Source organism: Mus musculus, chromosome 16 (genome assembly GCF_000001635.26).
Source record: "Mus musculus strain C57BL/6J chromosome 16, GRCm38.p6 C57BL/6J".
NCBI lineage: Eukaryota > Metazoa > Chordata > Mammalia > Rodentia > Muridae > Mus > Mus musculus.
This window is the reverse complement of record NC_000082.6, coordinates 49,039,693-49,060,687: the sequence shown is the minus strand read 5'-3', so window position 1 is coordinate 49,060,687 and position 20,995 is coordinate 49,039,693. Positions and strand designations below refer to the sequence as shown.

Sequence of the window (20,995 nt, the reverse complement as noted above, 5' to 3'; positions counted from 1 at the left end):
GAAAAGGGGTGAGGGGAGGGCACTGATGAAAATTACATTCGACCATGATGCTAACAGGAGTGACAACTAGGTTACTGCCACCACCTCTAAAATAGGAGTTACCAATGTTTCAGGTTTGTAGTGCTGCAGGATAGGTGGCCCTTACCAGATGCTTTCCCTAAAGGTGGGCTGTGGGCCATGCTGATGAGAGTATACAAAGAGGAAATGAACTGGGCACCACTCTCCTCTTCTCCCTCCATTGTCTCTGCATAGAAATGCATTGCTCACTATTTTCCTACTGTGATAATTTACAATGCACTGCGTTCTCCCTTTCCCTAACTACAAACAATTCTCCCCTGAAAACTGTGTGGTAAGCAGATGTGAAAATCCCTTGTAACTCAGTTCTCATTGCCTTTCTGCTTTTTTATGCTTTTGAATACTGGTTTTTGTGTTGTACTTATTATTTTACTCCTTTTTAAGAATCACTGATGTTCTTATCTTAGTATGTGAAAATATATTTGATTTTTAAAATTACTTCCTTAGCATATTAAAGGCTGTGAATTTCAAAACATATTATTACTTAAAAGAAATTTGATGATTCTGTCTTTCTGTGTTTCTGTTTTTCTCCTCCCCACCCCTTACTGTCTTTCTCTGTCACTTCCTGTCTGTCTGTCTGTCTGTCTGTCTGTCTGTCTGACTGTCTCTGAACTTGGGAAGAAAAATAAGACTTGAGCACAGTGCCAACATATTCATAGCTAATTGTGAGCAGTGATTAGACTAATGACTCTAAAAATCAAATTACCAGCCTCCTAAATTAGTTTTACTCCATTTATTTCCTGCTTCCTTTAACAAGTGCTTAGCTTCTCTATTCTCTCCTGTGTTTCTCTCAATAGGGCTCACCTACCACCCCATGTTAGGCTCTTTGTTTCATCATTCAGGAAACAGTGGGAGTGAGGAATTTTCAGAAGTCTTTCCCAGAGACACAGTCCATAACAGCAACTTTTCTTTAAAAAAAAAATACAGTAGATGAAATGAGTCAACTTTTAATTATTTCTGCCCATCAATAATGCAGACACCAGATACAGATGTCACTGCATTTGAATTGGGTCATCTAGACTTTGGTACCGGTCTTGCTACTAAGGAGTTGTCTAGCAACCATTTCACCTTATGGAGTCTTGGTTTCCTCATCTATAAATGAAGGTTATTTTCCCCAAATTATTTCCTTTTGGCTAACCATCTCTAATTATAGATCTCATATAATATGAAGATGGTCAACATTTAATTGAAAAAATTTGAGATGTATAAAAAAAATTTTTAAAACACTAAAACCAAACAAAAGAAGCTCAGAAGTGACCAATGTTGTTTCTCTGTATCATTTCTTACAGGGCTCTGTTCTATGGTATGACAGAAAATTAGGGTTAGATTATATTCAAACTTATAGTCATCTTAAATAAAAACTTAACCTCTTCTAGGATTAAATCATTGGTTTGGTTTTGGAGTGTCATTCTTTTAATGTTCACCTGGAAAACCATTGGTCTTCCTCCCTATCATCCAGCACTCCTGGTTTTCTTTTCTGGGTATCATTACACTACTTTAAACTTATTTTCAAGCTTATAGCACTATTTGGTACTAACAGCAATGAAGGAAAGTAGGCAGGACAAGTGGTTTTGTTTATCTAACTTTGGCAGGTGAACAAAAGAACACTCAGTAAAGCAAGATGCTTTGTTCTACTGATAAAGTAATAGATGATCACAAACATGGAATTGAAATCCAAGTTGGCCAAATACTCATTATTAAATTGTTTCCATTTGGCCTGAGTTCTAAATACAAACCCTACTGTCACCTAGCCCAGAGAGATTAAGAACTTTTGGTAATTTGTTTTTAAAATATTTGCTGCCAGTGAATGTCTATAAAGAAGGATTGTATGTTTAAAAATTTATCAAGATTATATTGATTGCTCTATTTTAAGCACTCATTTATAGTGTTGACTCTATAGATGAAATTATTGCTACTGTGTTGGCCCAATTTTGATTTTTTTCTCCCTGGTAGCACTATTACCATCTCGTCTTAGTTGCCTAACTGCCTGTGAAATGCCTCTGCATGGCCACTTCTGAACACTTTGGAGAGTTTTCTGTTATTCTATTTGATCTGAAGGATTATAATTAGCTACTTTGAAATGCAATCTCACTAATGAAATACAAGGACAGGAAACTGGGAGCTGACTCAGGGCTGGTAGGTCTGTGACGGAAATACAATTTCCTTCATAATTGGCTTGTATTATAATTGGTCACATTAAAATCTAATGTTGACTAATTCTGGGTACCAGAACAATTTTCAGTTTTTATAGTGCACTGTTAAATAATTTTGGAATTAAGACATGTAGGTGACCTGATACCAAACCACACTGTGAATCTGACTTCCAAATCTCCAATTAGCTGAAATTTAGAGAATGATCATGCAGCCCAGAAATAAAAAAAAGAATGAGGGTGAAGGTTAAATTTATTTGGAAATTTTAATGTAGAACTTGGCCTTTTTATTTGAAGCTAAAGCCTCATTAACCTTTGGCCTTGCTTGAAGCACAAAGAAATTGTGAATTCCAGTGTCAGTCTCCTAACTGATCTTTCTTTTACTTTGGCTGAGAAACCCTGCTGACCTGTGCCAAAAGACCAGGTTCCAACAGCAGGAATGTCTGTAGACGTAGACAAGCTCTCACCTCCAGCCTTGCAGCCAAACATCATTTCCTTCCTTCACAGTATACAAAGAAACCAACTTTCAGCCAAGCTACAGACCTCTTAGTGCTAAAATATGTACTCACTGATAATTAATAGGTTTCTAAGGAATCCTTGACCTGTGGCAACACCTAGAAGAGACTACTAGTCTCAGGGCTACATAAATGTAGTGTGGGCCTGGGAGGACTCCCAGCTACTTTTCTTATTCTTAGAAAATTCTTATTCTTAGAAATTTCTCTTCCCGGCCTGGACACGTTGATGGCTTTAATTGTTCCTAGATTGATAGCAATGGCACACCATTTAAATAGGTTAGTCTCCAGAACTGATGGTTTATAGCAATCAAGCAAATAGTTCTGCCATCTTGAAGTAATAATATGAACTCAAGGCAACAGCTTCCACAAAGTCTTACCATCAAAGGCTGGTGGCTGGAACAGAGGGTCAGCTTTATTTCTTCTGAGGAAGGCTGTGGCATCTCCAAACTCAGACAGATCCATCGTTCTTAAAATATTCACTGGGGGATGATGGAGGGCAGGGGAATGTAGGGCTGCAGGTAATGTGAAAGGGTTTGTTCTGCAAAAAGATATGAGGAGAAAAATAATTGAGGCACTTGTTCTAAAATGATTAATCATTCATTATATACCAAAGAATGTTTCTTCTATGTCTGTGTCATGGCACAATTGATCTCAAGAACATCTAAGTCCATCAAGGCAGGTCATTCATTAAGCATTGAAGGCTCAGTGCCTAGAGTCAAAAACATTCTTTCAGGAATCTATGAAAATGTATAGACTGACTTTAAATGTCAGAAGAAAAATATAAATAAAATATTGACATATAATAATCACGGCCCAGCTTTTCTTTATCTTTATACCAACAAAATTTCAAAACCAAATTTTAATAATTTTGTAGAGGAAATGCCTCAAGAATGACAAAGTTTCTGAGTCTGATAGAAGTCAAATTATAACCTTGGGCCACAGAATTCTGACTTCGGCAAGGGGCAAAATCGATGAAATTGACAAATGTCAAGTTGCAGACGCTAGACCTCTTGATATGAATGGAGGATAGATTCTAACGGCCTCTAGGTATATCAAATATTATACATAGAATAAGATGACAAAGGAGGGGAGATACTCAGATTTGTTTTCAGTGTGAGTATAAACTAATAAAAAGTCACTCAGAGATGACTATCTGGGTCAGATAGTTTACAAAACTAGAGGCTGGTAGACACTGGGGAGGGAGGATTGACAAAGAAGCAGAGAGAAAGCAAGATCTGGGAGTGAGAAGGAGGTTGGGGTGAGAGGCTAGAGCAAGTATGAGTGAAAATGTTTACTGAGTCAAGAAATATTTGGCAAGACTAAATTGCCAGGCAAATAAGTCAACCTAAAGTCTGTCGATTCCTTCATCTTTAATCATGGTTATACTATAGGCAATTTTTATACAGAAATCACCCACCATAGAATGAGGAGCAGCAAGGTCAGAATGAAGGAGGCTGGAAGGAGACTAAGTAATAGGAAGAGGTGTACTCATTAAGACAAAACCCCCAACTCATGTCCTGAGCAGATGTTTTCGATGGGATTGCTTTATACTTGAAAATATTTTTGCTCTCTACCTTCTAACACATACTCCTTCTCTCCATCCTTTCCTGACATTCAAATGGAAGAGTCCCTCCCTTGACCTTGGTTTTCTGATTTCCCAAAAGTAGAACCCTTGGTGTCATGTCTGGTTCTTCCCCTCTACTTGTCTATACTCAATGAATCACGACATTGTATTTTTTTCAACAGTTATCAAATCCTTATCCACTTTTATTTGGGGCAGCTTAGATTACCACAGTGCCTATCCATTCTCTGAGAAGTGCCTGGCCTTACTAATGGGCTAGATGTAGCTATGTCTGTAATGCAGCCTGTGTGTCTATGCCAAGATGATTGGATAATGCTTGAGTACATGTTCCAAATGGAGAGCTATAACATTTCCAAGAGTGTAGATTTGGAACTTAGGTGCCACTCTAAGACAAACTCCTGCTTGAATGGAGAGATACAAACTTGAGGGTTGAGGTTGACACTCCAATGTGATTATCAGGGTCACATGTGTTCTAATCTAGAGGTATTGGTAAGGAGGAAGTCACAATACTGAGGAGAAGCAACACACAAGAGTAAGGAAAAAATGAGAGGTAGCTTTCCTATCAAGGAAACCTAGTGAGACTTAGGTCCAGTTCTTGGTTTTGCTTCCTGTAAATTCAATGAACTCTCAATCAACTCCTTTTTAAACCTCAATTTAAGTGATCCTGAGTGTGTTTCTCTTATTTCCTATCAAAATACCTTTAAATAAAGTAATTGTCACACTTCCTTGTTCTCATTTTCTGTCCTAAATAATGTAGGACATTTATAAGAGTCAGTACATTGTCTGATACATATAAATATCCATCATTATTATCAATAATTATTTTGTAAACGGCAAGATGCCTCAGTGTGTGGTAGGGGTACTTGCTTACAACCCTGACAACTGACAGCTGACAACCTGAGTTTGATCCCTGAGGCCCACATAATGGAAGAAAAGACTATACTTCTTTAAGTTGTTCTCTAGCTTCCACAGAGATCAGATCTACACACACACACACATACACACACACAAAGAGAGAGAGAGAGAGATGCACACACAATAAAAATTTACAATATTAATTAATCAATTAATTAATCTTGTTCAATAGACATTTGTGCATTTTCTGAGTGCTATGTTAAATATGTGAGAGTATCTTTACTTCCTAAATTATTTTGCGGATTTAAGATACATAAAATCATTAACAGAGGATAGTAGCAAAGATTGATGTTTCAGTTTCTTTTCTGTTATTGTAACTGCATATACCACAAACCCATAGAGTGAAAATACATATTTACTTAGTTTGTGGTTCTAGATATCTGGAAATTTAAGAACACGATGTCATCATCATTAGCATTCAGTACGGGTTTTCTTGCTATGTCCTGAAATGACAAAAACTCATCATGTGATAGTACAAACATGCCAAAAGTAAAACCCCTGCTTTTGTGATTAAAAATAAATAAACCTTTCTCTACAATCCATGAATGGGTTAATTCATTCATGAGTACAATCATCATAAGCTTGAAAATTATTTTCCACATACATTTAAACCATGGCAGTAATAAAAAGGGAAATTTGAAAGCTGGCAGCTACGGTTGAGTAGATGTAAATACAATAAAGCAAAAATCTTCTTGGATTGTACCCTTTCCTAGGTTATATTCCCTTTAGTCTTCCTGATGATAACCATAGTGACTCCTCTCTCTCCTGATTGGAGCTGAGCAGTAAGTTTCATAGAAAGGGGACGCAGAACTGTGTACAATGATAGAATTTCATAACTGTGCCTAACTGTGAGCCTAAATTTATTTGATACCTCTTAAGAAACTGATAAAAGAGTCAAATGAGTTTTATATCAGCTGCCGTGATAGTTTTCCATGTTGCTTTTATCATAATTTGATTTATTTGTGATCTGTGTGTTTCCCTCTAAAGTTTCCAGTGCCAAGAAATCATGCTGCAAATAATGCAGAAAAAATTAAATAATCATCCTGTGAGTAAACACTATTATCTTTTAGCAAAGCTGCTTTGATTCTTCACATGGAAGACAACATGCCAAAAGAAATGAGAATGGATTTCTCCAGATGTCAACAGAGGAAGAAGAGGATTACTAAAGCATGTAAATGATTCCACACAAGCTAGGGTATATGTCTCAAGGCAGGAAATGAAACACATTTGAAATATGAGGCCCAGTGAACACTACAAATCTGGGGAGTGCTCTTAATTAGGGACAGTACAGTGTAAAATAATAATGTTGATGACTGCTAATATTCATGCTGCTGAATAGTCCCATTTTTGCCTTCCTTCAGAAAGATTTACTGGATGGAAAACCCATAAGTACTCAGTCTTTATTAACAAATCTACCCTCTTCGTGCAGCTATAATACCTGTATTATATTTACTCATATGCAATTTGGATCTCAATAAAAGCAGGTGCCTCCAGCAGGTTATCTCCTTAAAGAGAAACGTGGAAGTGGTTGAATTGTAAGTCCCAAAACTTAGGATACCCAAGATATAAGATACAATTTGCTAAACGCATGAAACTCAAGAAGAATGAAGACCAAAGTGTGGACACTGTGCCCCTTCTTAGAATTGGGAACAAAACACCCATGGAAGGAGTTACAGAGACAAAGTTAGGAGCTGTGACGAAAGGATGGGCCATCTAGAGACTGCCATATCCAGGGATCTACCCCATAATCAGCTTCCAAATGCTGACACCATTGCATACACTAGCAAGATTTTGCTGAAAGGACCCAGATATAGCTGTCTCTTGTGAGACTATGCTGGGGCCTAGCAAACACAGAAGTGGATGCTCACAGTCAGCTATTGGATGGATCACAGGGCCCCCAATGGAGGAGCTAGAGAAAGTATCCAAGGAGCTAAAGAGATCTGCAACCCTATAGGTGGAACAACATTATGAACTAACCAGTACCCCGGAGCTCTTGACTTTAGCTGCATATGTATCAAAAGATGGCCTAGTCGGCCATCACTGGAAAGAGAGGCCCATTAGACACGCAAACTTTATATGCCCCAGTACAGGGGAACGCCAGGGCCAAAAAAATAGGAATGGGTGGGTAGGGAAGTGGCGGGGAGGGTATGGGGGATTTTTGGGATAGCATTGGAAATATAATTGAGGAAAATGCGTAATAAAAAATATTAAAAATTTAAAAAAAGAATTCTGAATAAGTAATTGGTGTACTAATTAACCGTTATGATTTGGGTATAAAAACGCCTTTAAAAGTGTATGTGCTGAAGGTTTGGTTCCAGTTGGTGGTGCCATTGAGCAGTGATTGGATATGAAGTCTATAACTTTATCCTTGAATGAATCCATTGATAAACGTTACCTTCAATTAGCTGAATGGACTACTAGGAGGTAGAGCCTGCTAGGAGGAAGAAGATCATTGGGAACATGCCCTTGAAAGACATGCCTTTTTAAAAAATATATAATTTAATTTTATTTGTAATTCATTTTTTACACTCCATATTCCATTCCCCACTCCTCCCCTCCCACCCTCCAACTGCTCCACATCCTACACCTCCTTCCCACCACACCCAGTCTCCACCTGGATGACCCCCCACCCCCACCCCACCTGACCTCCAAACTCCCTGTGGCCTCCAGTCTCTTGAGGGTTAGGTGAATCATCTCTGAATGAACACAGACCTGGAAGTTCTCTACTGTATGTGTGTTGGGGGTCTCATATCAGTTGGTGTATGTGGTCTGTTTGGTGGTCTAGTGTTTGAAAGATCTTGGGGGGTCCAGATTAATTGAGACTGCTGGTCCTCCTATAGGATCGCCCTTCTCAAATTCTGCCTTTTTTTTCTGCTTCCCCTTCCCCCTACCCCCCACTATCTCCCCACTCCCTACCCTACCCCCACTCCCCACCCTACCCCCACTCCCAGGCTGCCTTGAAGAGAGCAGCTCAGCTCTATCATACTGTTCTGCTATGCTGTATTCCCTCACCATAGGCTCAGAGACAATGGAACCATCTGGCACGGTCTGAATCCTTGAAACCATGAAACAAAAGTCCTTCATTCCTTACATTATTTTTCTCAGGTATTCTGTCTCAGTGACAAAACGCTGTCTAGCACATTCAGGACCCACCCCTATTGATGTTGTGGACATTTCTGTTCAGCTGATTCCCTCCTTTAGTCCCCCTCTTCCAGCTTCTGCTGGGTCTTCCATCCAGTGCAGTCTCTGTACACTCCCTCATCTCTCCATCTCTCATTCAGATCTTAGGTCCATGTACTGTGCTAATTTAATATTTATGTAGGGAAAAATTCTGATTAAATTTCGTCAGATATTAAATTTACATTGCCTAGCCTGGCCTGAAACTTATGAATCCAATAGTAAGACATGTTTAGAGTAAATTGCAGCCTTTCTCACAGGATAAGATCTTAATGAACATCTGAAAATTAACCAACTAATAAAGATTAATCCATCTCTCAACACCACACTTTAGTGTCTCCTAGCCAAAATATAGTTCAGGTGGTGTTGGGGTCTAAATGGTCAGCTGTTCCTTTCCTAGGTACAAACCTCTTTTGAATTTGGCTATATGACTCAGAAACTGTAGGCTTGAGATAATGTTTAAGGAGGGTGGGTGAAGGATATGACTCCAAGGACAGGAAAGTGCTGAAGAAGGAACTCAGAAAAAAGGTCAAAAAAGATGATTTTCTTCAGCTCTGTTTGCAGGCCTATATTTAGTAGCTGGCTAACTGACACATAAACAGCAGAAGAAAAATTCAAAATGTTCATTCCTGAAGAGGACCCAGTGTCTTGTGTTTCTGTGTCCAATTACTCTCTTCTTCCGGTCTCTGGGTTGCCCATAGCCATGGCAAGAAGTGCTCATGCTCTTGGTTCCAAAGACTCTAAACAAGATCTAACCTGTGCAGACAGGCAAGATGTGTTTAGTTTAAAAGTGGAGAGGGGTAGAAAACAAGTCATTGGATAAAAGCTTTCATTTCACAAACAGTAGAACCTGAGTTTCAATTCTGTAACCTATCTAAATCCAAAGCTCTCATGAAAGCCAGACCCATGGGCATAAACTTCTGTAAAAACCAGAACTCCTGCAGGGAGCTTAGAAGCAGGAGCAAGAGAATGCTTAGACTCTTCAAGGCCAGCTAGCTCCAAGCACACAACAGAAAATCAAGAAAAGAGAACACAGTGGAAGGCAAGGACATGCAGAGGTGTCTGACCTCTACGTATGTGACTTGGAAGCCATGACACCTCCCCACACACATAATCACACATGTGCACACACACATGTGTACACACAGTACACACACACACACATATGCACGAATACATTTGAAAAGTATCACCATCTCATTTTTTAGATAAAAAATAAAAAATGAAAAAATATTTTTAGATCTATGATTCAATTACTCAAAGTAAGTCTAAAGATAGCATCAAGGTGAGGGTGGAACTGGTGGAGGATTTACATACATGAGGGAGTATTGGAAAGAGGTGGAGCTGGTATTGGACGTAAAATGAATAAATAAATATAAATTTTAAAAAGATAAAATCAACTGTTTGGTTGCACCAGGAAAACTGAATTGGAATAACATATTTAAGCATGTAGCTTCATTTTTAAATAAATATATTCAGCCCAAGAAAGATGCATTGAATTACCCAAAGGTTCCCTTTTTCCCTTCCAGACAGGGTTTCACTGTATTTCCCAGGCAACCCTGGACCTCACCATCTTCTTGTTTCAGCCTCTCAAGTACAGCTATATCAGAAATCTAACCTCAGAGTCAGTTTTATCTCAGGATTTTTCATGGTTCAATTTTAATATCAGCTAGAGCAGTGCTCTATAATTTACAAGTAAGCAAAAAAAAAAAAAAAGACTAGCAAATAAACTATTGCCCACAAATTCACCATCCAGCAGCGGTAGAGCCAAGTTGAAAGTATCCACGTCATTCAGAAAAAAAAATATTTTAAATATAGTAAAAACAAAACATAGGGAATAGTAAGACTCAGGGTGTTTTTAAGTCTGTTCTTCACAGCAGCCAAATATACTCTCTCCCCCCTCACAAAGCACCAATTAGTAAATAAGTAAATTTTGGTCGTAATAGAATATGATGATATGCCTGAAGAACAAGAACTCATAATCTGCGTAGTATAGCTGCTGATATTATTATTCAGCACAAAAAGACACACATTAGGTATCTTTAGTGAATTTAAAGGCTCATGTAAACCTATGTTATTATTTGTATCATTTTCTTTATTTGAATGTATTATCAATGCTGTGACCTCATTTCACTATAATTATGGGATTTTTTAAAAATTAAGTAAAGCTGTAATCCATATCTTCACAGATATTTAATGATACAATTACTTCTCGTAGAGTAGGGTATTATGTAATTAATTCCAATGAAATTCAGCAAGCACTTTTAATAATATTTATCAAATGTTAAGAGTTAAAAAATAATACTTAGAGTACCAGAACTATCAACATTTGACTTCTGTTTTCCATATTTAAGTTTAGTAGAAGATGAAACTTGTCAACAGATAGCCCTCAGTATATGTACAATGATGGGTTGATTCTTCACATTGTAATAACTGAAAACAAATTGTGTTGTTAAAATTCTTACCTCAGATTAACCATACCATTTTGTAAAACATCTGTATTAACATTTTATGTTGCATATAATGAATAATGCCATGGGTAAAAGACTAGTAAGTAAAGCAAACCTTCATACCTGCTACTTAATATCCTGGTGTAGAGACAAAAACCTACCTTTCAGAAAGCAAAAGAAATACATACCCAGGGCTAAGCCAGACTTTATACACTTCTGTCAAGGTCAACAGTGACAACCTCAGTCAATTCTGACATTGTTTCTAAATTTGTCTACTGGTTTTTGAGAAGTTGAACCCATGGATATGAATTTGGCACCCAAAATGTCTCTAAGACAAGTCTGTGAGATGCCAGAAAACAATTCCATTTAGAGAAATGAAACCCACAGGCTAATTTGACCCATTCTCCAAATGTTTGCTGCATAATGAGATTAGGCAATATTAAAAAGAGAAGCAACAAGAGAGTCCCTGGCTTTAGAGTTGCCTCTTCTAGTGTGCCCAACACTTAATGGTCTCAACATTTTTAATCCTTGCAAGAAAATACTAGCAATTCTGTACTACTTATTTTGATCATATTGGGAATACTAGGAAATAAAATGTATTAATGGTACACTATATCAAATTTCTATTCTATGCTGCATGTGTGGCCTCATTCACTTCAACCCCAAAACAAAGTACAAGGAAGGTTTTGTTATTTCCTAGTTTACAAATAAAGAAACAGGTAAAGATGATAAACTAATAACTATTTACTCACTTACTTCTTCAGTGTGACAATTGACTGACACTGGGATCTCACCAAGACTCAGCAAGTGATCCACCACAGAGATACACACAAGGACTCTATGTTTAAATTCTGAAACCAGCTCTCACTATATTGCATAACTTGGCCTGTAACCTGTGATTCTCCTGTCTGAACCTCAAGTAGTTAAGATTGCTAGTGGGTGCCACTATGCTCAACTGAGCTGATGAGAAAAGATCAGAATCAAAAATTTTGAAAGTCAAACTTTCTCTTTTCTAACCACTATGGTGTATAATTATCAACTCAATGATCATATAAAATTTTTATTTTTGTTTTCTCCCCCCCCCCCAACCAAAATTTCAGCTTCTAAAAAGACTTTATCCATCCAAGGAAATTCATTGCTATTTATGTCTCTTCCAACATGTAGGACCCTCTTCTTCAGTCTCTAGGGGAAGCAGTTATCTAGTGGTTCTGATAAAAAAAATCATAATAATAATAATAAATTAGGCTACAAATGTCCTTGACTTCCAGTCACTCTTCCAAGATTTGAAAGTGTTTCTTGAAATCTGAAATGGTTTCTGGAGCAAAAGATTTTTCTGAACTACATTTAAAATAACGTTGTAGAAATGGGATTGAAAAGTGAAACCCTGAATAGACAATAGTTCATGTAACCAGTTCTTACTAATGGTGGGCCAGTTCTACAAAACTATTCAATCCCTAAAACCAATGAACTAACCATTTACCATTGAGGGGGTAAAGAAGATAGTAGAGAGACGCTGGGCTGAAGCCTTCCTAGTATGGAAGTGTAGGGAGAAGAAACAAGCAAATAATAAATGTTGAAACCCTGCACATTGTAAAGGACCAGTTAGACAGAAAATGAGCCAATACAGCATTCTAGCTGAGATGAACTTTGTTTCTTTTAACAGAAATGTAATTTAATTAGAATGAATAAGCTGGCAGCAAAAACCTCACGGAAACCCAGGATAGACAGGATGGAGCATTGAGAAAGCCCCTTCTGGCTGGCTGCTGATTTGAAAGGTACAGACACTAAAGTTCCCCATTTGACCTTTGGAAGATCAGAAACCATTGTAATGTGTGCTTGAGGCTGGAAATAAAAAAGAGGGGTGTGCTGTGTTTGGATGTTTTAAAAAAAGAATTAATCCAGATAAAACAGACACAACAACTTGACTTACATCAACCCTCAGTGAGCTGATGATTCAAAATGCAGAGGAAACTAACCAGACTGGTTTTGAGAAGGGTTTAATTTGAAATGGATGAGAGACAGCTGTTAAAAGATTGTAAGCCTGTTTCCATTTCTGACCAGTCAGGAGAGATATCAGCCAGGATTCTGAAGTCACAGGGGAAGAATACATAGTGATGGCGGTGTGGGTGGCTTTGTCTAGAAAACATATCCCAAGCAAGACGAAATCTGTGAGATAGTGCTGTGAATAGTTGGTATTTGGTAATTGCCATGTCTATGGGATAGGTAGTCATGTAATGGAATTGGAAATTCAGATTTGACCTACTAGATCATTATGCCAACCCCAGGAGGGTGTGAGGATGGGTACTTTGTCCTTGGTCTGAATAGAGATTAATAATAAAACAAGAGCTTGTATATCAAATCTTTTTTTAACAATCTTAGGAAAGCTAAATTCTCTCAAATTGCCATATTCAAATAATCAAAACCCCAGATTTTATTTGACAGTAAAATTTAATATGCCGCTAACATAGAAGTCCACGGGAAGTTTTTTCATATATTAATGAGCACAAATCAATCCTGTTAAAATTTACTTAGAAATTTTACATGGAACTAAGACAGACACATTCTAAAACTCAAGGCTCCTTGGTTTTGTTCTCTTGCGACAACCCAAAGCAAATCTTGTGTTCTTTGAGCCTTCCATGAAGATTATCATATGTTACCCCCTCCTATAGAGGAATTCAGTTAACCACTTTATTTTGTGTTAATGAGAGTAGATTCTAGGGTCTTGCATGTACTAAGCAAGCACCCCACTACACTACTGACCCTCCTATCCTCCAGTGAATCAGTTAGAATGATTTCCTCAATACTTTTGTGGGTGGGGGGGTTGAGGAAGGGTTTATTCAGCTTATACTTCCACATTGCAGTTTATTTTTTTATTTTTTCCCAATTAAACAATTATTTATTTTTTGAATATTTTTATTAGATATTTTCTTTATTTACATTTCAAATGTATCCCCTTTCCTGGTCTCCCTCCAAAAGCCCCCTCCCCTTATCACCCCTCCCCCTGCTCACCAACCCAATCACTTCCACTTCCTGGCCCTGAAATTCCCCTGAGGCATAGAGGTTATTATTCTGAGAGAGGTAACCCAATCACAAAAGAACACACATGATATACACTCACTGATAAGTAGATATTAGCTCAGAATCTCGGAATATTCAAGATACAATTCAAAAAACAACATGAAACTCAAGAAGAAGGAAGATCAAAGTATGGATACTTTGATCCTTCTTAGAAGGAGGAACAATACACCCATGGAAGGAGTTACAGAGACAAAGTGTGGAGCAGAGACTGAAGGAATGAATTACTATCCAGAGACTGCCCCACCTGGAGATCCATCCCATATACAATCACCAAACCCAGACACTACTGTGGATGCCAACAAGTGCTTGCTGGAAGGAGCCCAATATAGCTGTTCCCTGAGAGGCTCTGACAAATACAGAAGGAGATGCTCACAGCCACCCATTGGACTGAGCACAGGGTCCCCAATGAAGGAGCTAGAGAAAGGACCCAAGGAGTTGAAGGGGTTTACAGCTCCATTGGAGGAACAACAATATGAACTAACCAGTAACCCCAGAGCTCCCAGGTCCTAAGCCATCAACCAAAGTACACATGGTGGGACTCATGGCTCAAGCTACATATGTAGTAGAGGATGGCCTAGTCAGTCATCAATGGGAGGAGAGGCCCTTGGTCCTCAGTACTTTTAGTCACACTTCTATATCTAGGTAGTACATCACACAAAGTTATTCTTCTGTTGTTAGTAGTGATAGGCATTCTCATTCAAATTTTTAAATCATATATTATATGTGAGTATGTGAATATATATAAGTGTGTGAATTGTGTGCATGTGTGTGCATGTGTGTGTGTGTGTGTGCGTGTGTGTGGTTGTGAATACTCATTTACCATGGCCCCTGTGTGAAAATAAGAGGAAAATTTGCAGGAGTCAGTTCCACTCACTCTTTGAGTCACACAGGTTTCAGGAAGTCAGTTCGTCATCAGGCCCCTTTACCCACTGAGCCTCCTAGCTAGCCCAGTGTTGTGACAAACAACAACAAAAACTGCACTTGATCTGAGCCAAAGTGCTGAGAAGTAACATCATTGGAATATTGTTTGGGGCATTTCAATAGTAATGTTTCATTGTTACTTTAATTTCAATTTCCTATGAATAGTTTTAAACATTTATCAAATGCTTATCAGTCATGTGGATTGCTTTCAGGCATGTCTGTTGTCTATGTGACTTGAGTTGCCTGCTTATTTTGTTCCTTTCTTATGAGGGTATTCCTTTGATTTTGTTTTTCCAAATGCAATTGTCCCTTGTTTGTTTTGTATGTTTTCTAAAAGTGTTATTATTTATTTAAATGCACACATCTGTCTCTGTATGTGCACATGTTTGCAGTGCTAAAAGATGCCAGACAAGTGTCAGGGTTCCTGAGATGGAGTTATAAGCAGGTGCCTGATGTGGGCACTTGGATTCAGCTTGGGTGCTCTGTAAGAGCAGTAAGTGCTCTTACCTGCTAAACTATCCCTTCAACCCCAATTCTGCCTCTTAACCCTATCTCTGTCATTATTGTTTTAACTAACCAACTCTATCATTTATCATTTGAATTTGTTTGTTTCATATCAATAAAATTTAAGCACATCTAGCTTTTTATGGTGTAATTTTTTTCCTCTTTATCCTTGGGGGATTATGTATGGTTATATTTAGTCAGTGGTTGTGGATAGCCCAGTATTAGTTACCAAGGCTAACAATAACAGAATTGCTGTTTGCCAGTACACAAGAATTGAAATCCCCAAAATAACAATGACTCAAATAGGACAGAAGTTTATTTATTTTATGAAATCTGGAAGGAGATAATCCAGGGCTCTTAAGTGTATGTGGGGTCAAGTATCTTCTATCTTGATGATCTATAATCATGGCTTCCATTCCCCAGGATAAAGTTACAGTTCAAATTCTGTTGGTGATCCAGGCGTTTTGTCTACTTACACTTAGAAAAACAAGACTAAAAGGAGCCGAGCCTTCCAAGGCTATATTGCCCAGCATCTGTCCACGAATTGTGTTAATATCATATACACAAAAAGGATGCTTATATGCCTCTGGTTGATAGAGGCAGGCCTAATCCCAGCTGACCTTAAACTTATTTTAATGTGAGGAAATTGTTTAGAAAATGAGGAAAATTAATTGTGTCATTGCAAAAAAATTTCAAAGTGATAATTTTCAGACTAATGATTTGGTGTAAAACATGTATATAAGTTTTCATGACATTATGTTTTATGAAATATATATATATGTATATATATATATATATATATATATATATAGAGAGAGAGAGAGAGAGAGAGAGACAGAGAGACAGAGAGAGACAGAGAGACAGAGAGAGAGACAGAGAGAGACAGAGAGAGACTCCTTGAGCTATCTTTAAAGTATTTTCCTGAGTTTATTTACTTCTCTTAGCCTCTTGTTTTCTACAGTCAGGTAGGCGAAATGTCTTAATAGGTGTTGCTTGCTTGCTTACTTGGAAAGTATCAAACACAAGTAAACCAGAGCCACTATAAACAGAAGAAAGTCCTTCTGCTCTCTATTGTCTCATAGATAGCAAATGTCAATTGTCCAAACTACAACTCGGTGATCTCAGCAATTGAGAAATGGGTAGAATTATCGAAAGAAGAGCTTGCTTGGAGAAAACAAAATAACAGCAAAAATCCACTTTTCAGCTAGAAGGGTTGATGCTGCTAGATATTTTTTAAATGAGTGGTATGATGTGAAGGAGTAATTTGGTAAATGTTTTCATGCCCATCTAATAACTTTACAAATTGATAAATAAAAAGAGTTAGATTTATCTTCAAGAAATAAAGATATAAGACACATATGTCATGGGTTATAATGTGGGCTGTTATCTGTCTTTGGATCTAAAAGATGATTTTCACATTAGATTTCACCAATGTCTGCTGCTCATTACCATTTCAAGCATCTCTCAAAAATGTCATGCAGCAAGAGGACTTCTTTCCTCATGATGAAGTTGAACACCAATGGAGGAATGGGCCATATAGATTCTCACTCAGCAAAGCCTTGTTGAGTAACTCTCCACAAGAGAGTTGATTTATTAATCAATGTGTGGTGCCACCAACAAGTACATTTAAATTTTAACACACACAAATCAGGTACCCCAATTATGCTGCAAGGCATATAGTACGATACAGTATTTTTATTTGTATTTAATGCATAGAGTATACTAAGCAACAAGGTTATGTTTGAAGTCTGGAAATAATGTTCCTCTTCTATATTTTTCTTTCGTCTCTGTCTTCTATTTCCATTCTCTTGTGTAGTTAATATTCTCTCGTCTTAATGTGTGATCCTTTTGTTGAGTAGCTAGTGCTTATCCTGTCTCACGATGAACACTAGTAAATAAGGCAAGTGTCTGTTTTGCTTTATAGCTCTAATACCCCAGACGCTTATGTGTTGGAGAGAGGGTCCTAGCTAATATCAGGAGCCATAATCATAGGTGGGCCTTAGCAAGGGGGACTGGATCATTCAGGGTCTGACGTTGATTTATATATTCATAATTTACTGGGATAGTGGGAAGTTGTAGAAAATTTAGGAGATGGGCCCACTTTGGAACAAGCTGCTTATTGTGTTCTTTTGAAAGGTACATTTTGTCCCCGGCCCCTTCCTTTCCTTTTGTTTTCTGGCCGCTATGAAATGAGCATATTCTATTACATACTTCTGCCATGGTAGACTGTGTTATCATTGGCCCAAAAGGCACTGAGCTACTTAACCATGGACTGAATTGTCTGTAGCTTTGAGTCAATTCTTTTAGTTTCAGAAGCATTTTGTCTCAGTGACAGAAAGCCATCATAGAAGGCATCCTTAGGAAAACCAACCTCCAGAGCAGAAATACCTAGCTCTGAACTCAACCCTTCTACAAATTACTTGAAACAGGCTGATAATTGCAGTGCTCACATTTTCCAGCTAATTAGAAAAAAATATTAGAGCACAGTTTGAATTACTCACGTGTCAACACAGTACTTGCCCTCCTTGCTCGAATTTCTCTAGTGGAAGGAATTTGCTGACACCTAGTCAAAAATTCTAGGCCGTCTGATCTATCCCAAAGTGCTTTGCTTTGATGTCAAGGAGCATAATTATGCAGCTGAGGGAAAGGTGAGGGCTGAGGTTTCTGGTTCCTTTACTTCATCAAGAAGATTTAGAAAATAGATCAAATGCAGTGAATCAAAATTAGTTCACATTTCTTCTCAGCAATTGCACTCTGAACTACGCTAGAGTAGAGGTGTTTCCTCTAATAAGAAGGCAAAGAGATCCCATTAAGCAAGTGACTCCTAGTAAGTCGCATTATATCCATCTAGACAGCCTGCCCTGTTTAGCCATTTACCAGTGAGCTAGGAAGTGATACTTTCCAGCACTTCATCACATTCCAAAAGAGGCAAAGCTTTCCCCTCATGTACCTCTTTTCCTAGCCTAGTTCTCCATGATAATATTTCTACGGCCTACTCTTTGCAAAAAAAAAAAAAAAAAAAAAAAAAAAATCTCAACTGTTGAGCCAGTTTTATTGAGAAAGATTATGCTTTTATGTTGCTCTAAATAGTATTTATGTGTTCTCTGTCCCATACCTATGCAACTCATGAGGTATATTTCATTACTACTATTTTGTTGAACATATCTGTGTTGAACATATCTCAGAATTTCTCAATATGTACATTACATTCTTTGGGGAAGGGCTATAAAACTATGTCACTAGATAAATTTTATGCTGACTTATGAGAAAGCAGATAGCCTTGGAAGCTAGACTCCTTAGGTATAAATCTCACTTTTTCTTCTTGAACTTGGTGGTATACTTTGCTATCTCTGTAATGTCGCTTTCTCATCCAGATCATGCCTCTGGTTGAGCCTCCTTAATACTTCTGTACAAAATAGTCCACTTGAGTAATTTTTAAAGAACAGAAAATTATTTCTTCTATTTCAAGAAGGCTGAGATGTTCAGATTTAGGACATGGCATCTGAGGTGACATTGTTTAAAACTTTTTGGTACTTCAGATAATAATAATAATAATATCTCATTATTACTTTAATTTTATTTTCCTACTAATATTTTAAAATACTTATCAGTTATATGGATTGCTACTTGTTTCTCTTGCTTGAGTCACCTGTTTATTTTCTTCATTTTTTTTTCTATTAGAGTATTGCTTTATATTTTTCAAATACAATTGTCCCTTACCAATTTTGTATTTTTTTCTAAAATTGTTGTTATTATTCAAGTGCACATATGTTTCTATGTATGTGCACATGCTTGCATTGCCCAAGAGGCCAGAACATGTGTCAGGGTTCCTGAAGCTGGGGTTCCAGCCAGGTTTGAACTTTCTGGTGGTAATGCTTGGAATTAACTTGGGTCCTATACAAGAGCAGCGAGTGCTCTTAACAGCCCAACCATCCATCTCTCCAGCCCCATTTTGTATCCTAATCCTATCTCTATTAGTAGTATTATTTTAATTTACCAACTCTATTATTTACCTTCTCAATTTATTTAGGTTTTGTTTTATATTGTAACGAAGTTAAGTAGATTTGTCTTTTTATAACATACATTTTTTCTTCCTTAGCATTGAGAGATTACAACAAAATATCAAGTAGAGCCTTTATTAGATACTACAGAAACTTACAATGGCCAGATACAGAAATGGACTTCTCTCTCCATCAGGACACTCATGGCCAGACACAGCTGCAGAGGAGACCATATTGCTAACTGTGGGTGACTTAAACAATTCAAGCATCACTCATATCACGATGTGAGAGTTAGTGATGAGTCTTCACATGCTGTAATGAATGCAGCCAAGTTTTAGAAAGTCTAAATTATGTGATTGTAGAGGAAAATCACTTGACAGAGGAAAAAAAAATCTTCCAAGTAGACAAAATCTCCGTCTTTCCAGAAATGGATGCCTGAAAGAATTGATCTTCAAACAGAGGCCAAGTCCTTCAAGGCTTTTGAGGACAGGCAATAGTTTTCTCAGATGCAATGCTGCAGACTAAACTAGAAACTTATTTTTTTTCTGGCACAATGAGAACCCCACGAGCTTCAGATATTGCAATAAATAGACATTGTCAGTGTAGTATAGGAACAACATGATGTCATAAACAACAGAGCCCCACTTCTCTTCTCCTGGATTGCTAGAGTAGCAAATTAGACAAGTACTCTTTGAAAAATAGCATAGCTTTAAATATTTTCACTTGTGTGGTTAGATGAGAATGGGCTCTAATTAGGTTTGGATATTTGAATTCTTGGTCAATAGTTAGTGGAACGTGTTTGGAAAGGTATGTGACTTCATTGACAGTATGGCATTGTTCAAGGAGCTATCACTGGGGTGGGCATTGAGGTTACAAAAACCCATATCAGACCCAGACATCATATAGCCTCTCCCTGCCCCTCTCTTCTCCCCCTCCCCGCACTTTTGAATAAGCTTTTGCTTAAGCACCATTCTTGTTGCCTTGCTCCCTGCCACAATGGTCATGGACTAATGGTCTCAAGCTGTAAGCAAAACTGAAATTAAGTGCTTTGTTTTATAAGTTGCTTTGGTTAGGGTGTCTCTTCATTGCATTGCAAAGGTAACTAAGGCAATGTTTGTGTAAGTGTGTGCTCACGTATTGTCTTAATCAGGGTTTCTATTCCTGCACAAACATCATGACCAAGAAGCAAGTTGGGGAGGAAAGGGTTTATTCAGCTTACACTTTCACACTGATGTTCATCACCAAAGGAAGTCAGGACTAGAACTAAAGCAGGTCATGAAGCAGGAGCTGATGCAGAGGCCACGGAGGGATGTTACTTACTGGCTTGATTCCCATGGCTTGCTCAGCTTGCTCTCTTATAGAACTCAAGACTACCAGCCCAGCGATGGCATCACCCACAATGGGCCCTGCCCCCTTGATCACCAACTGAGAAAATGCCCCACAGCTGGATCTCATGGAGGCATTTCCTCAAGGGAGGCTCCTTTTGCTGTGATAACTCCAGCTTGTGTCAAGTTGACACACAAAAACAGCCAGTACATGTATGTATTCTCAGAGGGCAGAAGAAGGTGTTCGATCCCCTGGAGTGGGAGTAAGGACCAGAAGCTTGGGTCTCTGGACAGCAATGATC

At 37.9% G+C, this 20,995-nt stretch overlaps 1 protein-coding gene across 2 annotated transcripts in view; it reads right to left on the bottom strand.

Annotated features, from left to right (window-relative positions):
- Positions 1-3,288, bottom strand: part of Myh15 (myosin, heavy chain 15) — a 142,164-nt gene extending 138,876 nt beyond the window's left edge. Inside the window, exon 1 of one of the 2 annotated variants that reach the window (NM_001166210.2) lies at positions 3,118-3,288. In NM_001166210.2, coding sequence (NP_001159682.1) covers positions 3,118-3,202 — 85 coding nt within the window. In that variant the 5' untranslated portion in view covers positions 3,203-3,288. The remainder of the gene's footprint in view (positions 1-3,117) is intronic. The other variant, XM_030249245.1, reaches the window with a different exon arrangement.
- Between the last annotated feature and the right edge of the window lie 17,707 nt (positions 3,289-20,995).